This window comes from Pseudochaenichthys georgianus, chromosome 24 (assembly GCF_902827115.2).
Source record: "Pseudochaenichthys georgianus chromosome 24, fPseGeo1.2, whole genome shotgun sequence".
Classification (NCBI taxonomy): Eukaryota; Metazoa; Chordata; class Actinopteri; order Perciformes; family Channichthyidae; genus Pseudochaenichthys; species Pseudochaenichthys georgianus.
In genome coordinates this window covers 21,047,485-21,072,032 of record NC_047526.1, presented here as the reverse complement: position 1 = coordinate 21,072,032, position 24,548 = coordinate 21,047,485, and the positions used below count along the sequence as shown (strand labels likewise).

Genomic DNA, 24,548 nt, shown 5'->3' with positions numbered 1-24,548 from the left:
CACTCACTCTCGTTTGCTGCTTGATGACATCACATTTGTCGAATTCAAAAACCCTATGAGCGAGACTGTTTCTCGCCGGGTGCGGTGGCGCGCGCCTGTAATCCAAGTTACTGGGAGGCTGAGGCTGGCGAAGCGTTTGAGCTCAGGAGACCTGATCTGCAGCAGACTATGCCGATCGGGTGTCCGCACTAAGTTCGGTATCGATATGGTGCTCTTGGGGGAGCTCGGGACCACCAGGTCGTCTAAGGAGGGGTGCATCGGCCAAGGCCGGAGACGGAGCAGGCCAAAGCCCCCGTGCCGCTCAGTATTGGGATCGCGCCTGTGAATAGACGCTGTAGAGCAGCCTGTGCAATACAGCGGGTCCCAGTCTTTTTAACTCAAAAATAAAATACTACAACAACACCACACTCAAACATTATATTTTTCCACCACACAGCAGCTTCATCACTGCCTTTTTTAATCTTCTTATTCTCATGAAAAACCCTCAAGAAGCAGCTGAACTGCGTGTCCTACACTGCCTCCACCTGGAGGAAACCTGAAACTACATCAACAACACAGATAGTCTTAAAGTAAAACTGTACATTCAAAAAATGCTGCAGCAGGACATACTTGTTGGTGGTTTATTATACTGAAGTGTGGCACTGTAAAAACTATAGTCTTTGTTAGTTCATATGTAAAGTGTTTACACATTTCTCATCTGATTGTCTTCATCTTGTTCTTTGCTTCAGTTCTCTGTAATCTGTGTGTACAATGTGCCAACTCAGTGGCTCTATTAGAAAAGGTGCTTTGGTGAAGTGGCTCATGTGATCACAATTGCTCGGGGGAACAAAGTGCATGCAGAGCAGGAAACTAATGAACATATCCCGTTGTTTTAAAAAACGTCATTCCAGTTTTGTATTGCTTTTAGCGTCTGTTAAGCTGCATTACAATGTGTTTCCAAGCCTCTACACTGTAAAAATATCCACCGTGAATTCACAATAATTACCTGGCAACTTGTTGCATGACTTTCACAGTAAGGTTCACAGCAATTTACTGTGAATGTCTTCACAGCAATGTATTGTAATTTCACATCCATGATATTACAATGCATTGTTGTAAAGGTACAACTGTATATTGTAACTTCACAGCTTCAATTACTGTGATATTACAGTATGTTACTGGGGAATTACATCATTTTGTTGTACATTAATTAAAACAAGGGCCTGTACTTTTACATTTCTATTGTGAAAGTATTGCAGGAGTAGCCAGTAATTTACTGTGAATTTACAATGATACACGTGCATAACTGTAATCCCCAGCTCCAGTACTTCCTGGAGGAAGCTCATACAATGGTTTCCTGTCCAAGTTTAACAGGAAACCAAAGTGTGAGCTTCCTCCTGGAAGTACTGGAGCTGCACTACAAAAATGCACGTAATCTTATTGTACAATTAAAAACACACCAAACGCACAAATGAGGTAAAATCAATGGAAGCCCACTGGCATATTTATTGACAAAATAAACAACAGAGTAAACAAACAGGAACATGAACTAGTTCACCTCAACTATCCATAAAAAACAGATGAACCCTTAACGGATCCTTTAAACAAATAATCCTTCACAGGTGAACCGACCGTAATGCTTCCCACTGGACTTGTCCCCGCACACCATGCAGTCTATGCAGACCATTCTAAGTATATCAGCTTCCGGTGAAGGGTGCTCACGTGAGGGTTAATGGAGCTTCGCTTCTTTGCCTTGGAGCCTTTCTCCGGGTTGATGCCCAAGAAGCACCTGTTAAAAAGCAAAGATAAGTTTCAGTTTTAAATACACTCATGTATTGCAGGCAGCATTTATCAAGGTGTTCACCTGTGTCTTTTCCCACACCGACTGTTACTAGTCCAAACCTGTTGCATCATCCTCTCACAATAACATTATTTGTAGCCTAGCAGAGTGCCTCAGGTACCTCTATCATAAGGTTTACTTACTTATCTGAATTTTGAAGCCATACTATAATGTGAATTAAACCATTATGTCAATTTTTTAACAAGATAGCCCAGCAACATCAAGTGATGGTGTGGTCCCAATTCGCATAGTTGGTTCCAGGCTTCATACTCAAAGCATTTAATCTACTTTATGGCCTCTGTTGAAAGGCATGGACTTAATAGCCAGATAGTGAAACACAACTTTGCATGATAAGTCTTACTGATGACATTGATCATGTGTTTGAGTGTTACAATACCTTTGGATGAACTCCAGTGTGCATGATCCAACGGGATATTCGAGGTTGAAGACATAGTAGCTGCTGAATAAAGCAGCTACCCCATGCAAAAAAAATGGGTGTGGGCCCATTACCACTTATCCCTCGGTGGATAGCATCCACCCAGAAGGCTTCATTGTGTCACCTGAAATGAACAGATACCCCGTCATGCGTTATTGTGGATAGGTACATTCCTAGAATCAATCAAAAATAATACTTGAGCTAGAGATGTCAATACCAGATCCGAGTAACATTCATGATTGGCCAAGGACCAAAAAGCAGGAAAATATACAGTGCAGAGCATGCAAGGACATGACACAGAACCCTCCAGGTGGACAGCACTTTTCTACTCCACCATCAGTGAGGTAGGCTACTTAACAGTCACTGTAAAAGCATCAAAGGTCCCTGTGCAGATAGGAGAATCTGGCTGAACGACAAAGCAACTCCCTAGCCCTCCCCCCTCTGCCTTTATGGATAGACGGTTTAACTTCATTCCTCTATGGGTAGATGGTTACGAGCCCAGCTGGAACGAGAACATGTCAACTCGTCAGACCCCTGAATCATTGAAACAGGCTAGAGATTTTAACTAACGCGAATCGCTGAAACATATGGCGTCAGAGTATTGTAAGTGTCGTTTCACAGACTGGACTTGAATGGAGTGCAGGAGATGGAAGGCCTTCAGTCAGATTCTCCCCTCGATGCAAAGGAACACTTAAGCTCTTTAGAGTAACCATTCAGTATCCTACCTATACCTATAACTCAGTGGCTCTATTAGAAAAGGTGCTTTGGTGAAGTGGCTCATGTGATCACAATTGCTCGGGTGAACAAAGTTCATGCAGAGCAGGAAACTAATGAACATATCCTGCTGTTTTAAAAAACGTCATTCCAGGTTTGTATTGCTTTTAGCGTCTGTTAAGCTGCATTAAAATGTGTTTCCAAGCCTCTACGTGTAAATCCCTTCCAACCTATCGACAGCTTTACTATCACTGGTAGCAAGAACTGTAAAAAACAATGTTCCATAAATGTCTTGTTCGTCACTGCTGTGCTTCTTCTCTGTCTTCGGTTGCATTTACAGAAAGGGGCTCAGATCACCATTATTCATGTTTAGATTCTTTATTTCTGTCCATCACGTATACAAGAAGCTGCAAGCTCCTGGGTGTTAATAACTGTAGGTGCCAAATGAAAGTGCGTTTATCATCAGCATCACTTTTACAGAACATGTCATATTTCATGATGATTGTATCGACCTGATTCATTCCACTGATTTTCCTTTTGATTTTAGTGGTCAGTAGCAACTGTCATGATGCTAAAATAAACTCTTTAGGTGATCTTGTGGTTTTCATTTGTCTGTCAATGGTCCACTTTAGTCATTATGTATCATTCTTCATCAGCAGCATGAACGTTGCTCTGTGACATGTAGAATCTTACTCAGTATAGCACCTTAGTAATGTTAACCCACCACTAGTCATTATTTATTGATGAACATAACAATTGATTAGTCTTATAACAAAACATCATCATTTATTGCATTTAAAACAACACAAGTCATATATGAACTGTTTGGGACAGTATACAGTAGCCTTCATTTGAACATTGTAAATAGATGGGGTGGATGTGAAACTTCCAATTTCTTTACTGATGCCTTCATTTGTTCTGCAATATAAAATGTTCTGTCATTTCAGTATGAATCAATAGACGCCTGATATTTTCTTATAATACAGGCAGACCCTTTTGTCATTTAGAAACAGGAGCTAAACTGATAGAGAATACACTTCTTAAAAACTCTCAAAGAGGTTTTTTCCCTAAGGGATCTCTGAATGTGATTTCTTCATTATAAACTTCACAGAATGTGGAACATTTTTACCATATACATTTTCAGAGAACCTTTAGAGAGCGCTACCTGAATGTGTGGTAACCTATTTGATAATGTTGTGCGGCAAGAATAATTAGAATGACAATAAGACAAATACAAATATATACAAATGAATATATGAATGAACAGATGAAGTTCGATTTCCAGAACTTTAACAAACTCAGCCTTCATCTCTTCAGCAGCTGCAGTGTTATTTCCCGCCACTAGATGCCACTCACTCTCGTCTCGTTTACTGCTTGAAGACATCACATTTGTCGAATTCAAAAACCCTATGAGCGAGACTGTTTCTCGCCGGGTGCGGTGGCGCGCGCCTGTAATCCAAGTTACTGGGAGGCTGAGGCTGGCGAAGCGTTTGAGCTCAGGAGACCTGAGCTGCAGCGGGCTATGTCGATCGGGTGTCCGCACTAAGTTCGGTATCGATATGGTGCTCCTGGGGGAGCTCGGGACCACCAGGTCGTCTAAGGAGGGGTGCATCGGCCAAGGCCGGAGACGGAGCAGGCCAAAGCCCCCGTGCCCCGTAGGGGGATCGCGCCTGTGAATAGACGCTGTAGAGCAGCCTGTGTAATAAAGCGGGACCCAGTCTTTTTAACTCAAAAATAAAATACTACAACAACACCACACTCAAACTTTATATTTTTACACCACACAGCAGCTTCATCACTGCCTTTTTTAATCTTCTTATTCTCATGAAAAATCCTCAAGAAGCAGCTGAACTGCGTGTCCTACACTGCCTCCACCTGGAGGAAACCTGAAACTACATCAACAACACAGATGGTCTTAAAGTAAAACTGTACATTCAAAAAATGCTGCAGCAGGACATACTTGTTGGTGGTTTATTATACTGAAGTGTGGCACTGTAAAAACTATAGTCTTTGTTAGTTCATATGTAAAGTGTTTACACATTTCTCATCTGATTGTCTTCATCTTGTTCTTTATTGGGGCTTCAGTTCTCTGTAATCTGTGTGTACAATGTGCCAACTCAGTGGCTCTATTAGAAAAGGTGCTTTGGTGAAGTGGCTCATGTGATCACAATTGCTCGGGGGAACAAAGTTCATGCAGAGCAGGAAACTAATGAACATATCCCGCTGTTTTAAAAAACATCATTCCAGTTTTGTATTGCTTTTAGCGTCTGTTAAGCTGCATTAAAATGTGTTTCCAAGCCTCATCGTGTAAATCCCTTCCAACCTATCGACAGCTTTACTATCACTGGTAGCAAGAACTGTAAAAAACAATGTTCCATAAATGTCTTGTTCGTCACTGCTGTGCTTCTTCTCTCTCGTCGGTTGCATTTACAGAAAGGGGCTCAGGTCACCATTATTCATGTTTAGATTCTTTATTTCTGTCCATCACGTATACAAGAAGCTGCAAGCTCCTGGGTGTTAATAACTGTAGGTGCCAAATGAAAGTGCGTTTATCATCAGCATCACTTTTACAGAACATGTCATATTTCATGATGATTGTATCGACCTGATTCATTCCACTGCTTTTCCTTTTGATTTTAGTGGTCAGTAACAACTGTCATGATGCTAAAATAAACTCTTTAGGTGATCTTGTGGTTTTCATTTGTCTGTCAATGGTCCACTTTAGTCATTATGTATCATTCTTCATCAGCAGCATGAACATTGCTCTGTGACATGTACTATGCCAAGAATCTTACTCAGTATAGCACCTTAGTAATGTTAACCCAACACTAGTCATTATTTATTGATGAACATAACAATTGATTAGTCTTATAACAAAAGATCATCATTTATTGCATTTAAAACAACACAAATAAGATATGAACTGTTTGGGACAGTACACAGTAGCCTTCATTTGAACATTGTAAATAGATGGGGTGGATGTGAAACTTCCAATTCCTTTACTGATGCCTTCATTTGTTCTGCAATATAACATTTTCTGTCATTTCAGTATGAATCTATAGACGCCTGATATTTTCTTAGATATAATACAGGCAGACCCCTTTGTCATTTAGAAACAGGAGCTCTAAATTATAGTAGCATTGTGTTACTACACTGCATGAAAAGGAAACAACTATTTTTTAAAGGATTGTAGTCCAATTTATATTTTATATGAAAATCTATGAAGTTATTTTTTAATTGAATTTTTCAATAGCTTCTAAATCATATTATCTGTTGATCCAAGCATTGCATTACTACTGTGGACAAGTAAGACACACTTTTTTTTTTTAATTTTTTGTTCTTTAGTCCACCTTCTATTTTGTATGAATAGTAGCCTACAATACAAATATCTGCATTTTTTTTGTCAGTCACATTAAATAACCCACATGTCATGACCCAGAAACTCCAAATCAAATCATCGTAAAACTACTCTGGACGACGAACACACTTTGTTTTATTGGATCTTAGTCCACCTTCTATTTGATACAACTATATTCATGAACATTTTTTTTTTTGATTGTCATGTGACCCAGTGAGTCCAATCAAAGCAGTATTGTAGATCCCCTCTGGAAGAGACACCCATTTCTTTTGGAGTTTCGAGCTTTAATCTAAAGAAAATGCAATGATAATTCAAATGTTGACCTGATACTCATTACTAATTCCAAGGAGGGGCATTTTTGTCTGTCGGTTAAAGGGAAATTCATCCAAAATATTTTACTTTGAACCAGAAATATGAAACTCCCATCAGGACCAAGTGGTTTACAGACCTTCCATAGGGCTTTTGTCTAAAATGGAAATCTGCTGTTTATTAGACAATGACAAGATTTGAGGGGAAAAAAAGACATCTAATCTCTTGTGTGACATTCAATGAAATGAATCCATGTTTATTTCAAAGTCCTCACTTAAGGCATTTATGAGACACTGCATGAAGACAAAAACAGACACTTGGGGGATGTCAGTACTAATCGATGCTCCATTGTGTCATGGCAAGTTGGCAACCTGAAAAAATCTCACTTGCATATAATAGGAATTTAAAAAAAGAGTGTAAACGTAAATCACAGTCCCTGTTTCCAATGGGAACTAAATGACACACATTAAAAACAAATCCTACATACATTAAGGTATACTCTTCTATCAGTGTATTACAGCCACTTTAGAAAAGTAAAACAACTATTACACACACATGCTCACTAATAGTCATATTTTTCAAGTAAAAGCATGAGAATGGGCTAATTTCACAGTAAACAGGAAATTCAAATAAATGATATGTAGCAGGTACAAATTGGTGGGGAAATAATTCCTTTGAATGGCATGCTTGTTTACATCGTGTTACTCTTAAATGATATAAGAATTATCATCCAATGAATTTTCCGCTCCAACACTTAAGTCTTAAATAAGTCTGTTTTTGAATGTCACTATGTGTATGATTGTGCTTTTTCTTTAACCATACAACCAAGTGAAGACTGAACAGACCCGATCAAGATGCTTGTGCATGCCATTTTAGTGTTTATAACCAGAAATATATATTTTAAACATTTGAGTCTTCCAAATCAGATTTTATAGACCTGATGGGTTCAGGAAAGATGACACTGCCGTTTAAAACACAGGAGATTAATTAGTAACACAACCAAATTCATCAATATACTTAAACCAAGTCCAGTATATTTTAGTAGCACTTTGCTAGTGCTACATAAATTAGTAAATTAATCTGAAGACATGCCATTAATAGAGCATGTGCCAATGCAAACAAAGCTAAATATTGACCCTTACAAGGACCCATCTTTACTGAAAGCTGCACTGTGTAGTCAGAATAACCTCATGAAGCAATCCAAAGATAATGTAATAATCTATTGGCAACATTCAAGTTATTTAATATCATTTTTGGTACAAAACAAAAAAAGGTTTTCCTAACAACTTAAAAAAATAGCAATTGTCCCTTATTTAAAGAAATCCTATCACTACACAGTGCAGTTCAGCAGTTCAGGCAAAAATGTGCACATGTATTTGGTAGTGTTTTCTGTCTTCAAATGAAGAACATGTGTAAATATATGAGAGGGGACTTTTTAGAATTAGCCTATTGTAGTGTAACATACAGATTAAGACATTTAAAAGACTTCCACAAGAGACAAAGTCCTATTGTTAGACACAAACGCAGAATAGAAGACAAACACTCGACTACTTAATCCAAACAAAAAAGAGTTTAAACAGTAAGAATTGTGTTTGGTAATTGTGCGGGGTTCTACAAATAAACAATTAGCAGCCTCTGAAGACATCTGACAAAACACTAAGACACACACTAAAACAATAGAAAGGCTAATATAAAGGCTCTGTGAAAACCAAAAAGATAATTGCTGGTAGCTTAAGTTTACTGAGTTTTATACAATCTCAAGTTTATAGCATGAGTGTATAGTCTGGCCTTCCTCCCTAGACATGTACTGCATATCAACTCCGCTTTCTTTTCTGTGAGCCGGAGCGCCACTTCCCATCTCTTTCCTTGCATCCTCTTCTTCATTGTTGCCAGTCATTGGGACTTTGACCCAGCCGTCTGTGGCCAGGCCGTGTTTTTTCTGATGTCTCTTGTAATTGTCCCAGTGGCCAGTGGTGTAGCCGCATTCCTGACACTTGTACGGCTTCTCTCCTGTGTGTCGTAGCATGTGCCGCTTCAGGTTCATGCTCTGGTTGCAGCTGTAACTGCACACGTCGCACTGGAAGGGCTTCAACCCCGAGTGAACGCGCTGATGGCGCTTCAGGTTGGCCAGGTTCCCGCAGGCGTAATCGCACAAATGGCACTTGTAAGGTTTCTCGCCTGTGTGCACTCTGTGGTGGCGCTTGAGGTTGTCGAAGTGCGCTGAGGCATAGTCGCACTGTGGGCACTTGTATGGCTTCTCGCCGCTGTGAGTTTTCATGTGGCGGGCCAAGTGGTTTGGGTAGTGTGTGAGGAAGGGGCAGGCGGAGCAGGTGTACACCTTGTCGCTGCGCTCCCCGGGGCTGTTGGGAGACGACGAAGAGTCTTTAGTCAGCATTTCAAGGGTACACTTGGGACAGATCTGTGCAGTGGTGCCGTCCTCGTCCTCAAGGACAATGCCACACAAGCGGCAAGTATAAGGGAAGAGTGAAGAGGGGAGGGGGGGGCCGTCTGCTATGCCCCCTCTGGTTGCCCTGGTGCTGCTGTTGCCCAGCTGGGGGGGAGGCAGCTGGGGGGGAGGCTGGTGGGGGGGAGGCTGGTGGCTCGGAGCTGGGTTAGAGGCGGGTATGGGTGGTGGCGACGCCCCCTTTAAGCCATCAAAGGCTGACATGTAGTCATTGTTCTGGGCTCCCAAACTCAGGTTTGAAGTCGACCTCGCAGTTTCTGAAACTTCACAAAAAGATAAATGTTAGTTATTAAAGCAGTTACTAAATTACTGCTTAAAGCTGCCTTCACATGACCAGCGTTAAATCAGCTCTGCAATAATGTTGCAGTTGTTTTTTTAAGGATGACACGCCCAACCTTGCAGTGAGCACAGATTTGTAAATCGCATAACGTGAAGGCAACTTGAAGTTATTAAAAGGGTGCATCAAGTTTTTAAATCTTGCAACATGAGACACGATATTTGTAAAGAGAAAAACAAAACAGGTCTGGTTAATGAATAAAGGAAGGAAATGATACATACCCTTGGATGGAGGTCCAGACACTTCTTCATTGGGTCTTTGCCCAGTCACATGCCTCTTCAGGCTGTTTTGGCCAATGGCAGGTCGAGGAGGGGCGTCCTGTCCCGCCCCTGCAGAGCACACATGCATGCGCTGATGCCTCTTCAGGTTGCCAAGGGAACTGCAGGCAAATGTGCACATGTCACATTTGTAAGGTTTCTCCCCAGTGTGAATGCGCAGGTGTCTCTGCAGGTTGACCAGCTGGGCCGAGGCGTACGTGCACAGGGGGCAGTTATAGGGCTTCTCCCCGTTGTGTGTCTTCATGTGACGCTTCACATGGTTGGCGTAACGCGAGGAGAAGCCACAGATGTGGCACGAGTGCAGTTTGGCCAATTTGTCCTCAGCTGACAGCTCTTTGTCACTCATCTCGCTTTCCATCTCGTCGTCTTCTTCTTCTTCAAAATGCAAATGCGCACCAGGACGAATCCCGCTGATGCTTCCGAAAGGGGAACAGAAGTCTGGGCTTTTGGCTTCCCTTGAGGCTTTGCAGCACCTCAGGCAGTACGGGCCGACCAGGTCTATGCCCGGTCCCAGAGGTTCGTCTCGGAGCTGTCCGCAGCCCCTGCAGGACAGATAGGGGGGGAAGCTGGGCTCCGACTGGGAGGCTCTGCCCTCGTCGTCCCTGCTGTTGTCAGTGGTGCTGTGGGAGTTGTCCGTCTCACTGTCCATGCTGAGCTGACTGTAGGCAGGGCTCTGCTCTTCAGCCAGAGGATACACAGAGAAACCGATCTCAGCAGCTACTTCTGAACAAGGAAAACAAAGAGAAAGAGAGGTTTCTTAACACTGCGCACAAAGAAGAAAGACCTTCACAACCCACTATAATGTTTTAAAAGACATAGACAAACACAAAGCACATTTCTGTACTGCTGTTTATTCTACAGAATTTCACAAATATTTGTCCAACTCTCATTTCTTTGTCTCTTTATCTAATGCCTTTTTTCCCTCTATATTCTACCAAGTAATACGATGTATTTCTCCAGACAGACAGCAGACAAAAAGTGCAGAAGCACACACAAAAACAGCATCAGAGACAATCACACACATCTCTATTCATATCCTGTAACATAACACATTTATTACAGAGGTTGCGCACACATATATTACATAGTGAATAAACTACTGAGACATTTTGAAATAACCAGAGGAATTTATAGAGTGAAATATAACTGAAAAAAAATGCACTCTTTCTATAGTTCACAGCCTGGAGACATATGTTTGGCTCAGGTGCAAATGGCATGGATTAATGACAACAGCACTGCAAAGAAGCAAAATGCATCTTAAAAGCTGAAAATATATCTACCATGACATAAAAAAGACCTCCAATACACATCCAGTTCAAACAGTATCTTCTAACAAATCTCACTGCAACAAAGAAAAAACCCCGAAATGTTACGGATAGCGGCGCTCCGTTTCCATCTCTCAGAGTAAGAAAACTTCAGTACAGACAAAAGCAAAAAGGAGAAAGTGTATTTCAGAGAAACACTTGGTACTCACAATGCTTCCTGCGGGGTCGACTGCGTTTTCAGGCAGTATAAAAACCTTTTTCCAGAGAGTAGGAAGAAAAGCTCTAAGACACAGCACTCTTTGGCTCCAGTGTGCTTTTGAAAGTGAATACACCGAGAGAAAACCTTCCTCCCTCACAGATGTCGAGGCAGGATGTGAGGAAGGGGAGAGGGGGAGACTGCTCTTTTATCCCAATGGAAACCCCTGGTGGATGATTACCCTAGCCTAATGATGATGATGATGACTGCAATGGTGAGGCAGCTGATGATGATGATGATGATGATGATGATGATGATGATGATGATGATGATGATGATGATGATGATGATGATGATGATGATGATGATGATGATGATGATGAGCGGGAAACGATAATGGCAGTCGGGGACTGGGAGCAGAGGCAGCAATAGATGATGATGATGATGATGATGATGAATAAATGCCCTCTCATAATGGTGTCCTTGATGGTAATGGTCCTATTTTTACGACCCCCTATATAATGACGGCGTCTCGGCTCCGTTCTCTACTTTTCCATTTTTCAGATCATTCTCTCTAACAAAGAGGCATGCTGGGAAATATGAGCTGCTGGTTCCATTTCTCTCACAGAGAGCGCCAAGCTTCATCACCGACAAACAAACTCTTTAAAAGTCCGCTTTGTGCCGCCACTTCTTTACAAATGAAGCCACTGCTTACTCTAGTTGTAACATCATTAGAAGGATTAACATTTCAGATTCATTCCATGTTCTCACAGTAATGACAGGAAATGAAAAATGAGCGCTTATACAAAACATAATGAACCTATCGTCCTCCCACCATGAAAGTGTAGTATCAGGCTGTGTGATCCTCTCTTCATTGTATAATCAATAGACACATTCGCCAAAAGCGGGATAAGATGTCTATGAATTTTATTACTAGAAAACACATAGCAACACCAGCAGAAAGGTGAACAAGCATTGATTGAAAACAGTGAGACACCAGATTGAAAGATAGACAGAGGGAGTATAAAAACAGACAAGCTGACACCAAGAGCACACACAACATTTTTTCAAAGCTATAATCCTATCCATTTAAATCAAATCAAATCCAGTTTTTATACAATTTATACAATTTTTCCGCCACAGCCATTCATTGCATTTACATTCTGATATCTCTCTGTATAGAAGTGTTCATCTTTGGTGCAGACCCGGCGCCAGAACAAATCTACAGAGAGGGCATATGATTTTCATGGGAGGGGACACAAAACCGCCATGTGCCACGGCCAGTATCGGCGCCAGAGATTTTCTTTTGGGGGTGCTGTGGGTAGCTTGACGTTTCATAGAGGGTGCTCAAACATGTAGGGTTTCCCATTAAGGTACCGGCGCTACAGTGGAATGTTCTACTGCAACACTCCCCACAGCACATACAGTGTACCCGCGACTGTTGCCAATGAAGGCTTGATAATCAGCTCACGGCATATACTGTAGATGTAAGCAGGGGTAAAGTGCTATTTCTTTTAAGTGGGGGGTGGACCTAACCTCCTCTAGGGGGGCCCAGGGGCATGCTCCCCCGGGAAGATTTGTTTTTAATATTGAAGTTAAAAGCATCAATCTGGTGCACTTTGAGAGCAACATGAAGAGATCTATGGATACATCTCTCAACACCCATTTGAAACAGAACTGGAAACAGATTGACTTTTTCTTTATGGATATTTTACAAATCACACCCCTTTTAAACTTTATTCTTGTTTTACTGTCATATAGTATTTTATACCAGTTTTTCATATAATACTCTTATATTACTATCTGAGATCACATACATCGTAGCTAGGGATGTCCCGATTACCTTTTTTTGCTCCCGATCCGATTCCGATCATTTGATTTTGACAATCTGCCGATACCGATTTTTCCCGATCCGATCTTTATGCAATGCATTAAGAGAAAAAAAAGGTAACAGATAACGGCTGGTCATCCAACGCGATGAATTCAGCTATCTTGGCTGTTATTGTGTTGGCCTTTTCACTGTTCTGGGGCAGTTTCTCTCTCAATAAATAAAATAAAATGTGTTTATTGGGGGAGGGCAGGAATGTCAAATGGGAGGGCCTGGGTCTGCGTTGGTGGAGTCTGCCATTCTACTGGATTGAAACTGGCTACGAGCACACAAGGATCACCAGGAAATGATTAAGCTGGTGTTCCAAAATGACTGTTTTTGTTATTGATATTATTATTTGTTTACCAATTATATAGGCATCAGGATTTACTGCTCACTCTCCTAATGATGTTACACGATCGCAGAATTTTCCGCATAATCAGAATATGGCGCAGATTTTTAAAAAGCCGCATATTTATCAAAAGGCCGCATAATCCCCGCATTTTTCCAATAGAGTCTGGCTGCAGACCACAGCAAGGAGGCGGATCGTATAGGGGCGGATCGTATAGAGGCGTTTCCTATAGAGAACGACGGGAGCCGGCTCTTGCCCGCGAACGAGACGTTTTTTGTTTTTTGTTGTTTTGAAAAAATAGTTTTATGTATTGATTTAAATTGACATGCATCCGCTAAGTAGTCCGTTGTTACTGTTTGAACTAACGTAACAACGGCAGGAACTGCTTCTATAGTGTTTTTGTGGAGCTTTTTGATTACAGATTTGAAAACATCGTTGCTTGCTTTAAAAGTAGCACAATTCATTATGTCAAACCTTGAAAGATATCCCTGCCCTAATGCCAAAAGTAACTGGCAACTGAATATGTGTCGCCGTAGCTATGATGTCTATGTCTGGACCGCTGCGTAAAAAGGAGGGTTTCTGCCCCATTACTTCTCTTCTTACTTCTAGAAGAATAAAACACGGAGGACGGAGATCTCTTTTTGTCCCCCTCTTCTCCCCGCTGCAGCCTAGCAGCTGATCTCAAAGCACGCTCCCCTCTCCTGCAGGGAGAAAAACTATATTTATATACTTTATATAGGTTGATACAGTAGCCCCTTTTTTAAAATAGTTTTTATAGGTGTTGCTATCTGTTTTGTGTAGCGTGGTTCTTCAAGCAAGTAAATGCAATGAAAACAATTGGCCACAGCAAATAATTTGTAATGTAATTTTTACTTTTGAATACTTCAGTACAAAGGATGTCTTGAATAATTTAAGTGATATATGTGTACACATATAAATCATTAGTCAAAACAGGGCTACATTTGATTTAATTAAAAGGTATAATATATGGTAAACTGAAGAGCCCTTTGGGAGCCAAAAGAGCCGGCTCTTCTTGGTGAGCCGAGCCAAATGATCCAGCTCACCAAGAAGAGCCGGAATTCCCATCACTAGAACGAATGACTTCTTCTGCGAGGATTTATAAAAGCAGCTGGAATCCCTTAAGTTGCTATTGGATAAAAAAAGTTAGGAAACGCCCCTATACGATCCGCCCCTATACGATCCGCCTCCTTGCTGCGGTCTGCAGCCAGACCCATCTCCATTTTTCCACACAAAGTTGAAAAAAAAAGTTAACTCATCTTGACGTGAAGTGATGATGATGCGCGACGTCATCAGCTCACGCATCACAGAAGGTAAACAACACCGTAGAGTGAACGTGTGGAGCTCACACGATGAAAAATCGAATCCATCTCATTTACCGACGAACATTTCTGCTAAAGACCGGGCAAAGCAGTACCCCGATGTCTTGCATGAAAGTGGGGGGAAACTATTCTGCACCCCGTGCAACTGTGTTGGAGCATAAAAGAACATCGACGGCGGACAAGAAAGCCAAACAACTCACGTTCACCGAGGCATCAACCTCCAAAACCCTACAGCCTACAAGATTGAAGCTGGTCAGATAACGAACGAGTAAATGAAAACAGAATGAGGCGGAGAAGTGTGTGTGTGCGAGTGTGTGAAATAGCCCAACTGCTTTTACAATAAATAAACATTGAATGTGTTTAATTGAATAGTAAAGGAGTTTAACGTTAGTGGCAGGTTGTGTGTGAGAGAGAATAAATAAATAAGACAGCCCAATATTTATTTTTTCCGCATATTTCGCAACTTTCCGCATATTTTGCAACTTCCCGCAATTTCACCGCATAAAATCACATAAAACCCCGCATGTTTGATCTAGGGGTGCAACAACTAATCGACTTAATCGATTACCAAATTAGTTGCCAACTAATTCAGTCGTCGATTCGTTGGTGACGTCATCACGTGTGTTTTACGCCCCGTTAAGCTCTAACTTTATTGGTCTTTGTATCGGTACTGGAGACATTTAAAAAATATATGTCATGTATTATTGCTACAAAGACATTATATCACAGTCTTAGTGTCGCCAACTCGTTTCTAATATGCAAAAAGACAAACAAATGCGTCTATGATGTATTTTCGATCTTTCTCTCCCCCGCCTGCTTGCGAGGGGGCGGGCAGTTTACACACGGGCAGCTGCAACATGCAGCAACACACACACGTGGGAGATGGCGAGAGAACACGCTCCGAGGTGGTTAAACTTTACCCGTCTCGATGTGGAGAATGCTCGTTACCAAAAGTGGAATAAGAGTTTAGCATGTAAGGGCGGTAACACGAGCTATTTGTCTAAACATTTAGCAAAAGTGCTCCACATCCAGACGGAGGAATGCACCGGGTTCGACTGTCTTTCTAGTAGCTCTGTAGCCCCGTCCACGAGTAACGTTTTCACGTCAGGTGTTATGTATGCTAGCAGCAACACACGGAGCTAACTACATTCTACAAACATAATGATTAGAGGTAACAGAGTTATTTGCGGACTGTTGGTGACGGAGCCTTCAGTGTGGCATCCCCCACCCTCTGGAACTCTCTCCCCCCCGAAATGCGCAGCGCCCCAACCCTGGACATTTTCAAAAAAGCCCTCAAAACGCACCTTTTTACCAAGGCTTTCCCCACTGTATAGTTAGTTTAATAGGTTTATTTGTCCGCTACTTCCCCCCCCCCACCCCCTTAACCTGTCTGCCTTTTTTCCCCTACTCCCCCCCCCTACCCGACTTGTAAAGCGACCTTGGGTTTCCTGAAAGGCGCTATAAAAATATTATATATTATTATTATTTAGTTTGTTAAAGTTTCAGCTATTCTGTTTACAGTTCTGTCATCAGATTATTTAATACGATTCGTTAAAACACTGTTGTTTCTTTTGATGTGAAATATTATTTATTTAATTTGAATAAAAAACAATGTTAGTTTTGTTCAGAATTTAAGTTATTTCAATAATATATGTATTTTGGAATCAAGTATTCATCTTTATTGTCTTCATTGTTAGTTTCCACATGCCTAAAACAACCTCAAGCTAAATCTAAAAGTTGATGGCTAAATAAGAGCGTTTGAGAAATTGTGCAAGGCATACAGTAATAGTCCGAATAGTCGATTAATCGTTTCATTAATCGATAGATTAATCGATTATCAAATTAGTCGTTTGTTGCAGCCCTAGTTTGATCGCATAATCAAGGATTTTAGCCCGTATAATCAAGGATTTTAGCCCGCATAATCAAGGATTTTTGCCCGCGTTTTTCTGGAGGGTCTAACAGCTGTAGCCCTGCTAATGCAAATGGAATATTTCCTACTGCTTCACATTAATGGTGTGTCGCTAGGGCATTTCCCTAGGTGGGACATTCTGATTCAGATTGTGTTTTTAAAGAAAGAATAATAATATTTCCTCTATAATCTTTGTTCCCTCAACATCAGAATGTCCTTATACTTTGAGCTAAACTCCAAGGCGGTCTTCTATCATTTGGAAGTGCAATTGGCCAGTGCACTCTTTAAATAACAACTTGAATCCAAGTTTTAAAAACTATTACTGCAATTTATTTTAACGGTCTTTATTTGGAAATTGAACTTCAGAATGTCTTACTACGTTCTGAGCTACACTCAAAGATGGACTGTTGTCACTGAGGTGAAATTAGTCCTGGAAAAAGAAAACTTCTCAATGACAATCTAGAGTAGTACTACCATTTCAGTCATATCTATTCATTAAAAAGTAATTGTTTTGTTTAATTAACATTAATTTAATATTTGTTTTCATGTATTTATTTGTAACAGTAATTTTAGAAATGTTCTGTCTTGAGCAAAGTTGGCTTTCACAGATGTGCTGTAAACGGTATCTGTTATCTCTCTGAAACCTAATGATTATAACTGTAAACATTTAATAGCAAATGTAACTTTACAAACCTGAAAACTTGTCCAGGCCTAGAATCTTGTTGTCATGATCAGGATCACCAAACTCAATGTCTTGTCCCAAAAGGAAGTCTGCGTCTAAGTTGAGGTTTCCTGGAGCTTCAATGGCTACACCATCTTCAGAATCCACTGCAGTCACAGAAAGGAGCAACAACAACACGAGATGATTACTATCATTTCACTGGAGGGTCAGTTTTAATCAATATACTTGAATATTTCACTACTATTGGCACATTTTCAAACATTGGTCGTCTACTTATGCAAATAAATAAGCATGTGTATATCTTAATTTGGAACTAGACACATGATAACAGATGAAGGTCTCACTATGTTAACCTTGACTGTTCGAGGCTCTAGCATTCAATTAAATACTACTTTAGGATTAAAAAAATAGATAATTTCAGATAGGGCTGCTCGATTATGGCAAAAATCATAATCTCGATTATTTGGGTCAATAATTGATATCACCATTATTAAAAACGATTATCCATTTACTTTGAAAACATCAATTTATTGGAGAAAAAAACGTGAACAGTATGTTTTTAACAGTTGACTACCCTGAACTTTAAGTATAATTCAACTGAAAAACCAATAAAAAAAAAAAGTATTTAAAAAAAAAAACAATCGTTTTATTTCGATTACGTTGTTTTCGTAATTGTTACAAGCCATAATCTTAATTGCGATTAAAATACGATTAATGGAGCAGCCCTAATTTCAAGTTAATCAAGCATAAAAAGATGCAGTGAATAAAAAGAAAACTAGCCACACCAGCCAGAAAACGGGTCTCTATTTAATCCTTTCAGTTCTACTAAAAAAAAAAGAGGCTTATTTACTTTCCTGCTGTAACAGTGTAAAAAACAGCACTTTATGAACAAAGAATGACCTTTGAACAGTTGACAAATGACGCTCTTCTACTGCAGTTACAGCTAATGAGGCCTGAATTCCTAACTCGCTCTCAAGCTTGATGGAGTCCAAACAGCTAGCACACAGCTGTCACTGTTTCAGAAAACTAGCAGCAGGCCAACTCAAGGGCATAGAGCTCATCAGCACTTCTTGGGAGATCCTTGAGAAACAGCACCATACTGCCATCTACTGGTCTTTTTTAGTACACAATATAAACACCGTAGGAAGTTTATTTTTCCCAGAACTCCATCTTTTCAAATTAGACAACAGATGACATTCTCTCTTTGATTTGTATAATTATTGTAATGATAACATCTAGTGCGAATATTGGGAGATGAAGAAGTCTTCTGCTAATCGTTAACACAACACCAAATGATGATGTGCGTGACTTGAGAAACTACTTTTTCGTTAGCATGCTGCATGGTTTATGCTGTATAGGTAAAGCTTTAAATCTGTATACAGTAGCTAATTTCTAACATACTGATACCTATTTTTGAATCCGGTATTACACAACATACAAGAAACTAAAGAAACAAATAAGCTATCTACATGTTTGTTTACATATGTACAGTGTAAAAATATTGTACTGCACATTCAACAATCCTTCTTATTGGCACAGAATGTAACAATGGATTTAACTGCATTGCTAGGTGCAGTCATAGTGGTCTGTATGATAGATGTTAAACATTCAAAATACTCAAACGGCAACACCTGGAGTCCAGATGTGAGAGGGCACGTGTTGTTAACAACCAGGCTATTATTCACAGGGATTTCATTTTTGACCTCACCATGAAGGCCTAGTTACCATATGTCAGTAAAAAATGCAGATGTGAGACATATTTGGCCGTAGCCCAGCTATGTATCAACTTTTCAATGTGGAAATGATCTCCGAGTACCTACACTTGACTGGCTGTGGATTCTGTTGTTTTTTTCTTGGCATCTTCCAGAAGGCCTCTCTCTTTTTTGCAACGTCTTTTTGAAGACTTCCACAACCATCAGCTCATTCTCATCAGTTTGGAAGATATTCTTCAGTATTCCTATAGATGCAAGAGAAAATCAATCAAAATTCATTAGTATATACACTCAGAAAAGTACTGTATTGAGCGTGGAACAGTGTAAAAACAGGTATATGAGTAAATAAAATAAATATAGAGAACATTTTCTTATTTCCTTTTTTTCCTTTTCTTCAATTAAATGTAACTGGCTGATTTAAATTGTGGAGGAAAGTACAAGGTTAACTATGGAGGTAAGTATTGCTATACAAATGTGGTTGAAGGAAAGTATTTTGAAAGCAGGGGTTTTATTTGATATTTATCATTATTGTTTTCGTGGGATCGTCCAATGTATTACAAAATAAAAAATGATAAGACAATACAAGGTATGATAGAATAAAATCTTGGATCAGGGAATTTGTGGCAGTTTTGCTTAAAAATAACCTTTAAGTGACACATTATTGAAATTGTTACTGGCTATTTTCTGTTGGTCAACTAACCAATTATTCAACCAATCATTAACCTGCTAATACAATATCACATGATTCAGTAATCATTATGAATAGCTTAGTAATAAGCTATATAATAAACTACTAACAGCAAACGTTACCCTAGTCATTATACTGTTGCTAAGGTAGATTTCTAGCTTCTTAACGTATGATTAAACCTTAATGAATTCTATGAACAAATAAATCCAGGCAGTAATTTAGTATCAAGTGTCTTACTGCAGTGTATATTTCATTTTTCAACAAATCTATGATGTCCTAAATAAGCCAGTGATACGATATTACGCTGTGTAGTTTATAAAATAACTTCACAGGACACACATTTCATGATGGTGTAATATCTGGACTTGATTTGGTGTATCTACATTGTAAACACATACATCCAGCCATTGCTTGCTAGCAAGCTACTTTAGCAGAATGGCTAACACATTAGCTCTGGTGCTACAACCGGATAGAAAGCAATCAAGCGAGACTGTTAGCAGTAAAATGAACCATGTCTTCATATAGCATGCAGCTAGCTAATGCTACTACTGCACAACAAGAAATGGCAGCAATATTTGGGAAAACTGACGGAACACAGCCCAGCGAGTGGCTCTACAAAACTCGTCCTCTTCAGTACGTAGTCATGACTGACAAGTGCCATCTTAAGTCAATTAAGCCGAGGGTTAAGATGTTAACCTACAGCTAAATTAGCCGAGCAGCTAATGTCAACTTCACTAGTTAGCCATCAAGCTAACTTACCAAAAAAACGTAAATATCCAGGTCGATTGGGATGGTCTTTATGGTCCGAAAACACGCCATTAGATGCGAAGTGTTTGTCCTCAAATATACTACGTCTGGAGATCCGCCATTTCTTCATGAGCTGCGGTGACAAAGAAAGGCAATTAATGGTATTTTTCATAACTTAATTGATTTTCTTACTCGCATGTGATCCAGCAGCGGCAACAACAATAACACTTCCGGTATGAATCCTTCAGAATAAAAGCGACATCTTCACCGTTTCTAACGTAAAAGGTAAATTAAGCATAATAACTGCACACATTATACAGTAAATACTCATCTAGAATTACTTGAATGGTAGTAGTGTATTTTAATTCGTACATGTTTAAAAAGAAAAACATGCAAATCCTTAAACTGTATATTGAGGGACGTTGTTGATTTGTAAAGGATAATTGGGTACTATTTGCACCCATAGTTCTACAGTATACACCATTATATAATTATTACTTGCATTTCATTTAATTGGTATTACTAGTTGTTACAAAATTACAATATTTTGAAATCAATTTTACATTTATTTTATTTATTAGCTTTTTACTCTGAAGGCCAGGGGCGCATACCGGATGTGTTATTGTTGCTGGTGGGATACTTGATCTACCTCTCTTCTGTTGAGTTTGGTATTTCCGTTTCCTAAAGTAATTTCCGGTTGCTATACCTCTATGAAGTTGTAGTTCTTATGCATATTGTAGCTGAAATATCCATGTTATGATCATGTTTGCCTAATATAATATCACAGTTCTGGGTCTGTGTAAACATAATGTTGTCAGTAGTACAAAAATGCACTTTTTCTTAAAGAAGGGAACTTAAATACAGCAGCAGGCCCACTTAAAAATGATAAATTAAAACAGTAGACAGGATTGATCTGTCAGATTTCAACAAATCCACTTCCTCTAATGCCATTTAAAGCCTGACCGAAATCAGGGCTCTGAGGGAGAGGCACTTTCATCCGTCTCAAGATGGTTTAATATATTTAGCTTATAAAGTACAATTATATATCATACAATTGTACAGTATATTCTAGGGAAAATACAAAGCAAGCTCCTGTATAATGTGCATCGACATAGACCCACTCTGGGAGGGTGAATCTATTGGCCTATTGACTAACTGGAACTAGGCTAACCTAAAACATATAGGTTGTTGTCCTAAATAAGTTCTATGTATTTTTAGACCACACTCTTATATTGTGTGTCCTTTGTTATTAAACTGAAACAATGTAATAGAGGGTTGTGTGTGGTCTAAATGTGCTTATGTGATACCTAAGGAACAGTTTGTATTTTATTGGCATTTATCTTATAGCAACAGAATAGAAGGACAGTCTTTCACTTGCATATTTCCAAAGTCATATTTAGTTTTCTGGGACACAATCTAAAAAGAGATGGCATGTGTGTGTATATTTGCCAATAAAAACATGTTTGGACCACTAGGTTTCTTTATGGGATTCACTGGGCATTTATGAATAGGAGATCCTGGGATTCTACGTCATCCTATTGGTTCATGTCACTGCAGTGTGCCTCCCCTCAGGCCGCCGCAAAGCTCAGCCATCAGTCTGCTGCTGTACCGGGGGGAGGCTCTCCTGCACCGGGCTGGACCTCACCATCGTACCCTGCCTCTCTGTAGCCTTTTTCGGCCAGACATGTTTTGTGTGTAGCAGTAACGTGGAGGAGACGGGGGGAGATTTCTGTGCTACTGTTTGGTCCTCAAGGGGAGGAGCCAGTTGTTGATTCTACGCTGCAAAGAGAAGGAGCCGCACAGAGAGGTAAGATACCGTTTACGTAATGGATAATATTGTGTGTTTTATCTGCAGACTTTCGCACGCGCGTTCATACGGCTTTATATTCGCTACTCGTGTTTGTGAGGGGCATCTGGAGGTGGAGATGGATGCGAATACGTAGCCTATTAAAACATGCCACTCCCTGCAATAGCATAGCCTACTGATGCCCTGGACAGACCTCTTTAAATGATTAAAATGGAAGTATGAAAATATGACAATTATTTGTTTAATATATGGATGTTATGCAAGGCTTCCTTAGATCAATCCGCATCTATAATACCTTACGTTTACAATTGTATATCCCACATATGGCCTACCCTTATGGTTTATTGTGTTTTTTGGTTAAATAAGACTTATATTATCTAAATTGTAGAGTTAAAACACATGGATCAGTGACTTATGCAAACACACACAACACTGTTATGAAATTCCTTACCGATATGGTCTACTATAATTTGATGTACTATAATATAACTCCTGTTATTGTGGTTATTTAACAAGATAAAGTAGCCTGCAGGCTGCCAGAGGTCAGTCATGCTCAGTGTAGAGCTCCACATGGTGCAGAAACAGAACATTTTGGTCAGGGATGCCGTGGAGTGTGTGTGTGTGTGTGTGTGTGTGTGTGTGTGTGTGTGTGTGTGTGTGTGTGTGTGTGTGTGTGTGTGTGTGTGTGTGTGTGTGTGTGTGTGTGTGTGTGTGTGTGTGTGTGTGTGTGTGTGTGTGTGTGTGTGTGTGTGTGTGTGTGTGTGTGTGTGTGTGTGTGTGTGTGTGTGTGTGTGTGCAGGCTGAGGTCACTCTCATGCCTCTGAAACCCGCATTGCTGATGTGGGCTCATATCCAGTGAAGAGTTATTTAATAGGGTGTATCATCAGGTTTCCCTACGCTCCTAAAGCAGAACTCAACATCAGACGTCCTCTCTGTTCAGTGATTGCATAGCAACAGCTTGTTCACAAGTGTCCTCAAAAAACTCCTCAATGCTAAGGAGATAACACAGTTGTTGTGATAATATGGTTCATTCAAAGGACAAAATACAACGAGAAAATGTGTCCTTTTTCTTGCCTGCTTGGCATTTCAAATGAGGGGAAACGCTTCAGGGCAGATGCTGGTTGTGTAATAAATTATAATCCCATCTGTCATTGTCATCAATAGAATGCTTTACTTTAGAACCTTACCTATAGAGCGCTTTATGCACAATCAAATCAAGAACAACTTGCACATGCAGTGGATTATAGAACATTTTGTTCAGATTTATTGCATCAGGTTCATTGTGTTGCACATCTGAATAGGTTAGATTAAGCATGATTTGATATTATATTCTCTTTACACAATGCCAACCATCTGTCTTGGTCAAATGTCACTATAGGGCATCACTCGAGGTCCTTCATTACATTTTTCTAATTCGATTGTATCTTCACCTGTAGATGAGTTAATGCACCTTTGGGAGAAAGGGCAGTACAAGCTACTCCATTATCAACAGTGCATTTATTATCCTCTTAAAAGCCCACTCTGGCAATTTAGTATTTCACTTCCGTAAAGGAAGGAGTGGCCAGAGTCTGGGTAGCAGAACCATATAATTCAATAATTGTTGTTTTAAGTATAGGTTGGGTTTGTGTAACACTGGATCATACAATTCCCATAATGCAACACATTGCATCATTCCATTTCCCTGTCTGGTAAATGCCCATGCCGTTCTCTATGCCTCCATTATCAACATACACTCCAAGATACCCTTGTGACTAGTCAGGGATAACATGATATGTATTATATAAAAGTGCTGGAATGCCCCTTTTAAAAGTTTTTCCCAGTTTATATTTTCTTTAGAAACGTTTGAGTGCGTTCTGCTTTTGTTGTCGGATTGAGATTGTTGTGAATCAGCAAGTAAGATTCCAGCCAAAGCCTTGGTACATTATGTGATGTTGTCTCGGACGCTATTGGCAAAGGGATCAGTTTTCTTTTGCCTGTTGGAAATAAATTAATAATGAGAGTTTGCTGTTTTTCAATTAAGATTGAGACGTGTGCTGGCTTAGCTACAAGGAATATGTGTCGGTCAGTTGTAAAGTGCTTCACCAGGTCACAAGGTCAAACAGCCATCTTGTTTGAGTCCTTCTGAGCACGACATCCACATCCTGCAGACACTTCCTATTCACTAACCTTTCACTACTGTCGAGACATACATGATTTGTAGGTTATATCCTTTTGACAATGTGATATAGATAGGATAACGTTACGTTAATCAATTGATAGACATTGATT

General features: G+C 39.9%; 1 protein-coding gene and 1 long non-coding RNA gene across 2 annotated transcripts; both read right to left on the bottom strand.

Annotated features, from left to right (window-relative positions):
* Positions 1 to 1,451: 1,451 nt before the first annotated feature.
* On the bottom strand, positions 1,452 to 2,281 carry LOC117440011 (uncharacterized). Its single transcript, XR_004551209.1, has 2 exons — positions 2,217 to 2,281; positions 1,452 to 1,768 (listed from the first exon to the last, which is right to left on the bottom strand). It is a non-coding gene; the product is annotated as an uncharacterized lncRNA (long non-coding RNA).
* Positions 2,282 to 6,861: 4,580 nt separating this feature from the next.
* Positions 6,862 to 20,675, bottom strand: znf513a (zinc finger protein 513a). The gene is made up of 5 exons (XM_034076194.2): positions 20,486 to 20,675; positions 19,147 to 19,283; positions 17,338 to 17,472; positions 9,659 to 10,438; positions 6,862 to 9,363 (listed from the first exon to the last, which is right to left on the bottom strand). The coding sequence occupies exons 2-5, from the start codon at positions 19,184 to 19,186 to the stop codon at positions 8,384 to 8,386; spliced, it is 1,935 nt and encodes a 644-aa protein (XP_033932085.1). The 5' UTR covers positions 19,187 to 19,283; positions 20,486 to 20,675; the 3' UTR covers positions 6,862 to 8,383.
* Positions 20,676 to 24,548: the final 3,873 nt, after the last annotated feature.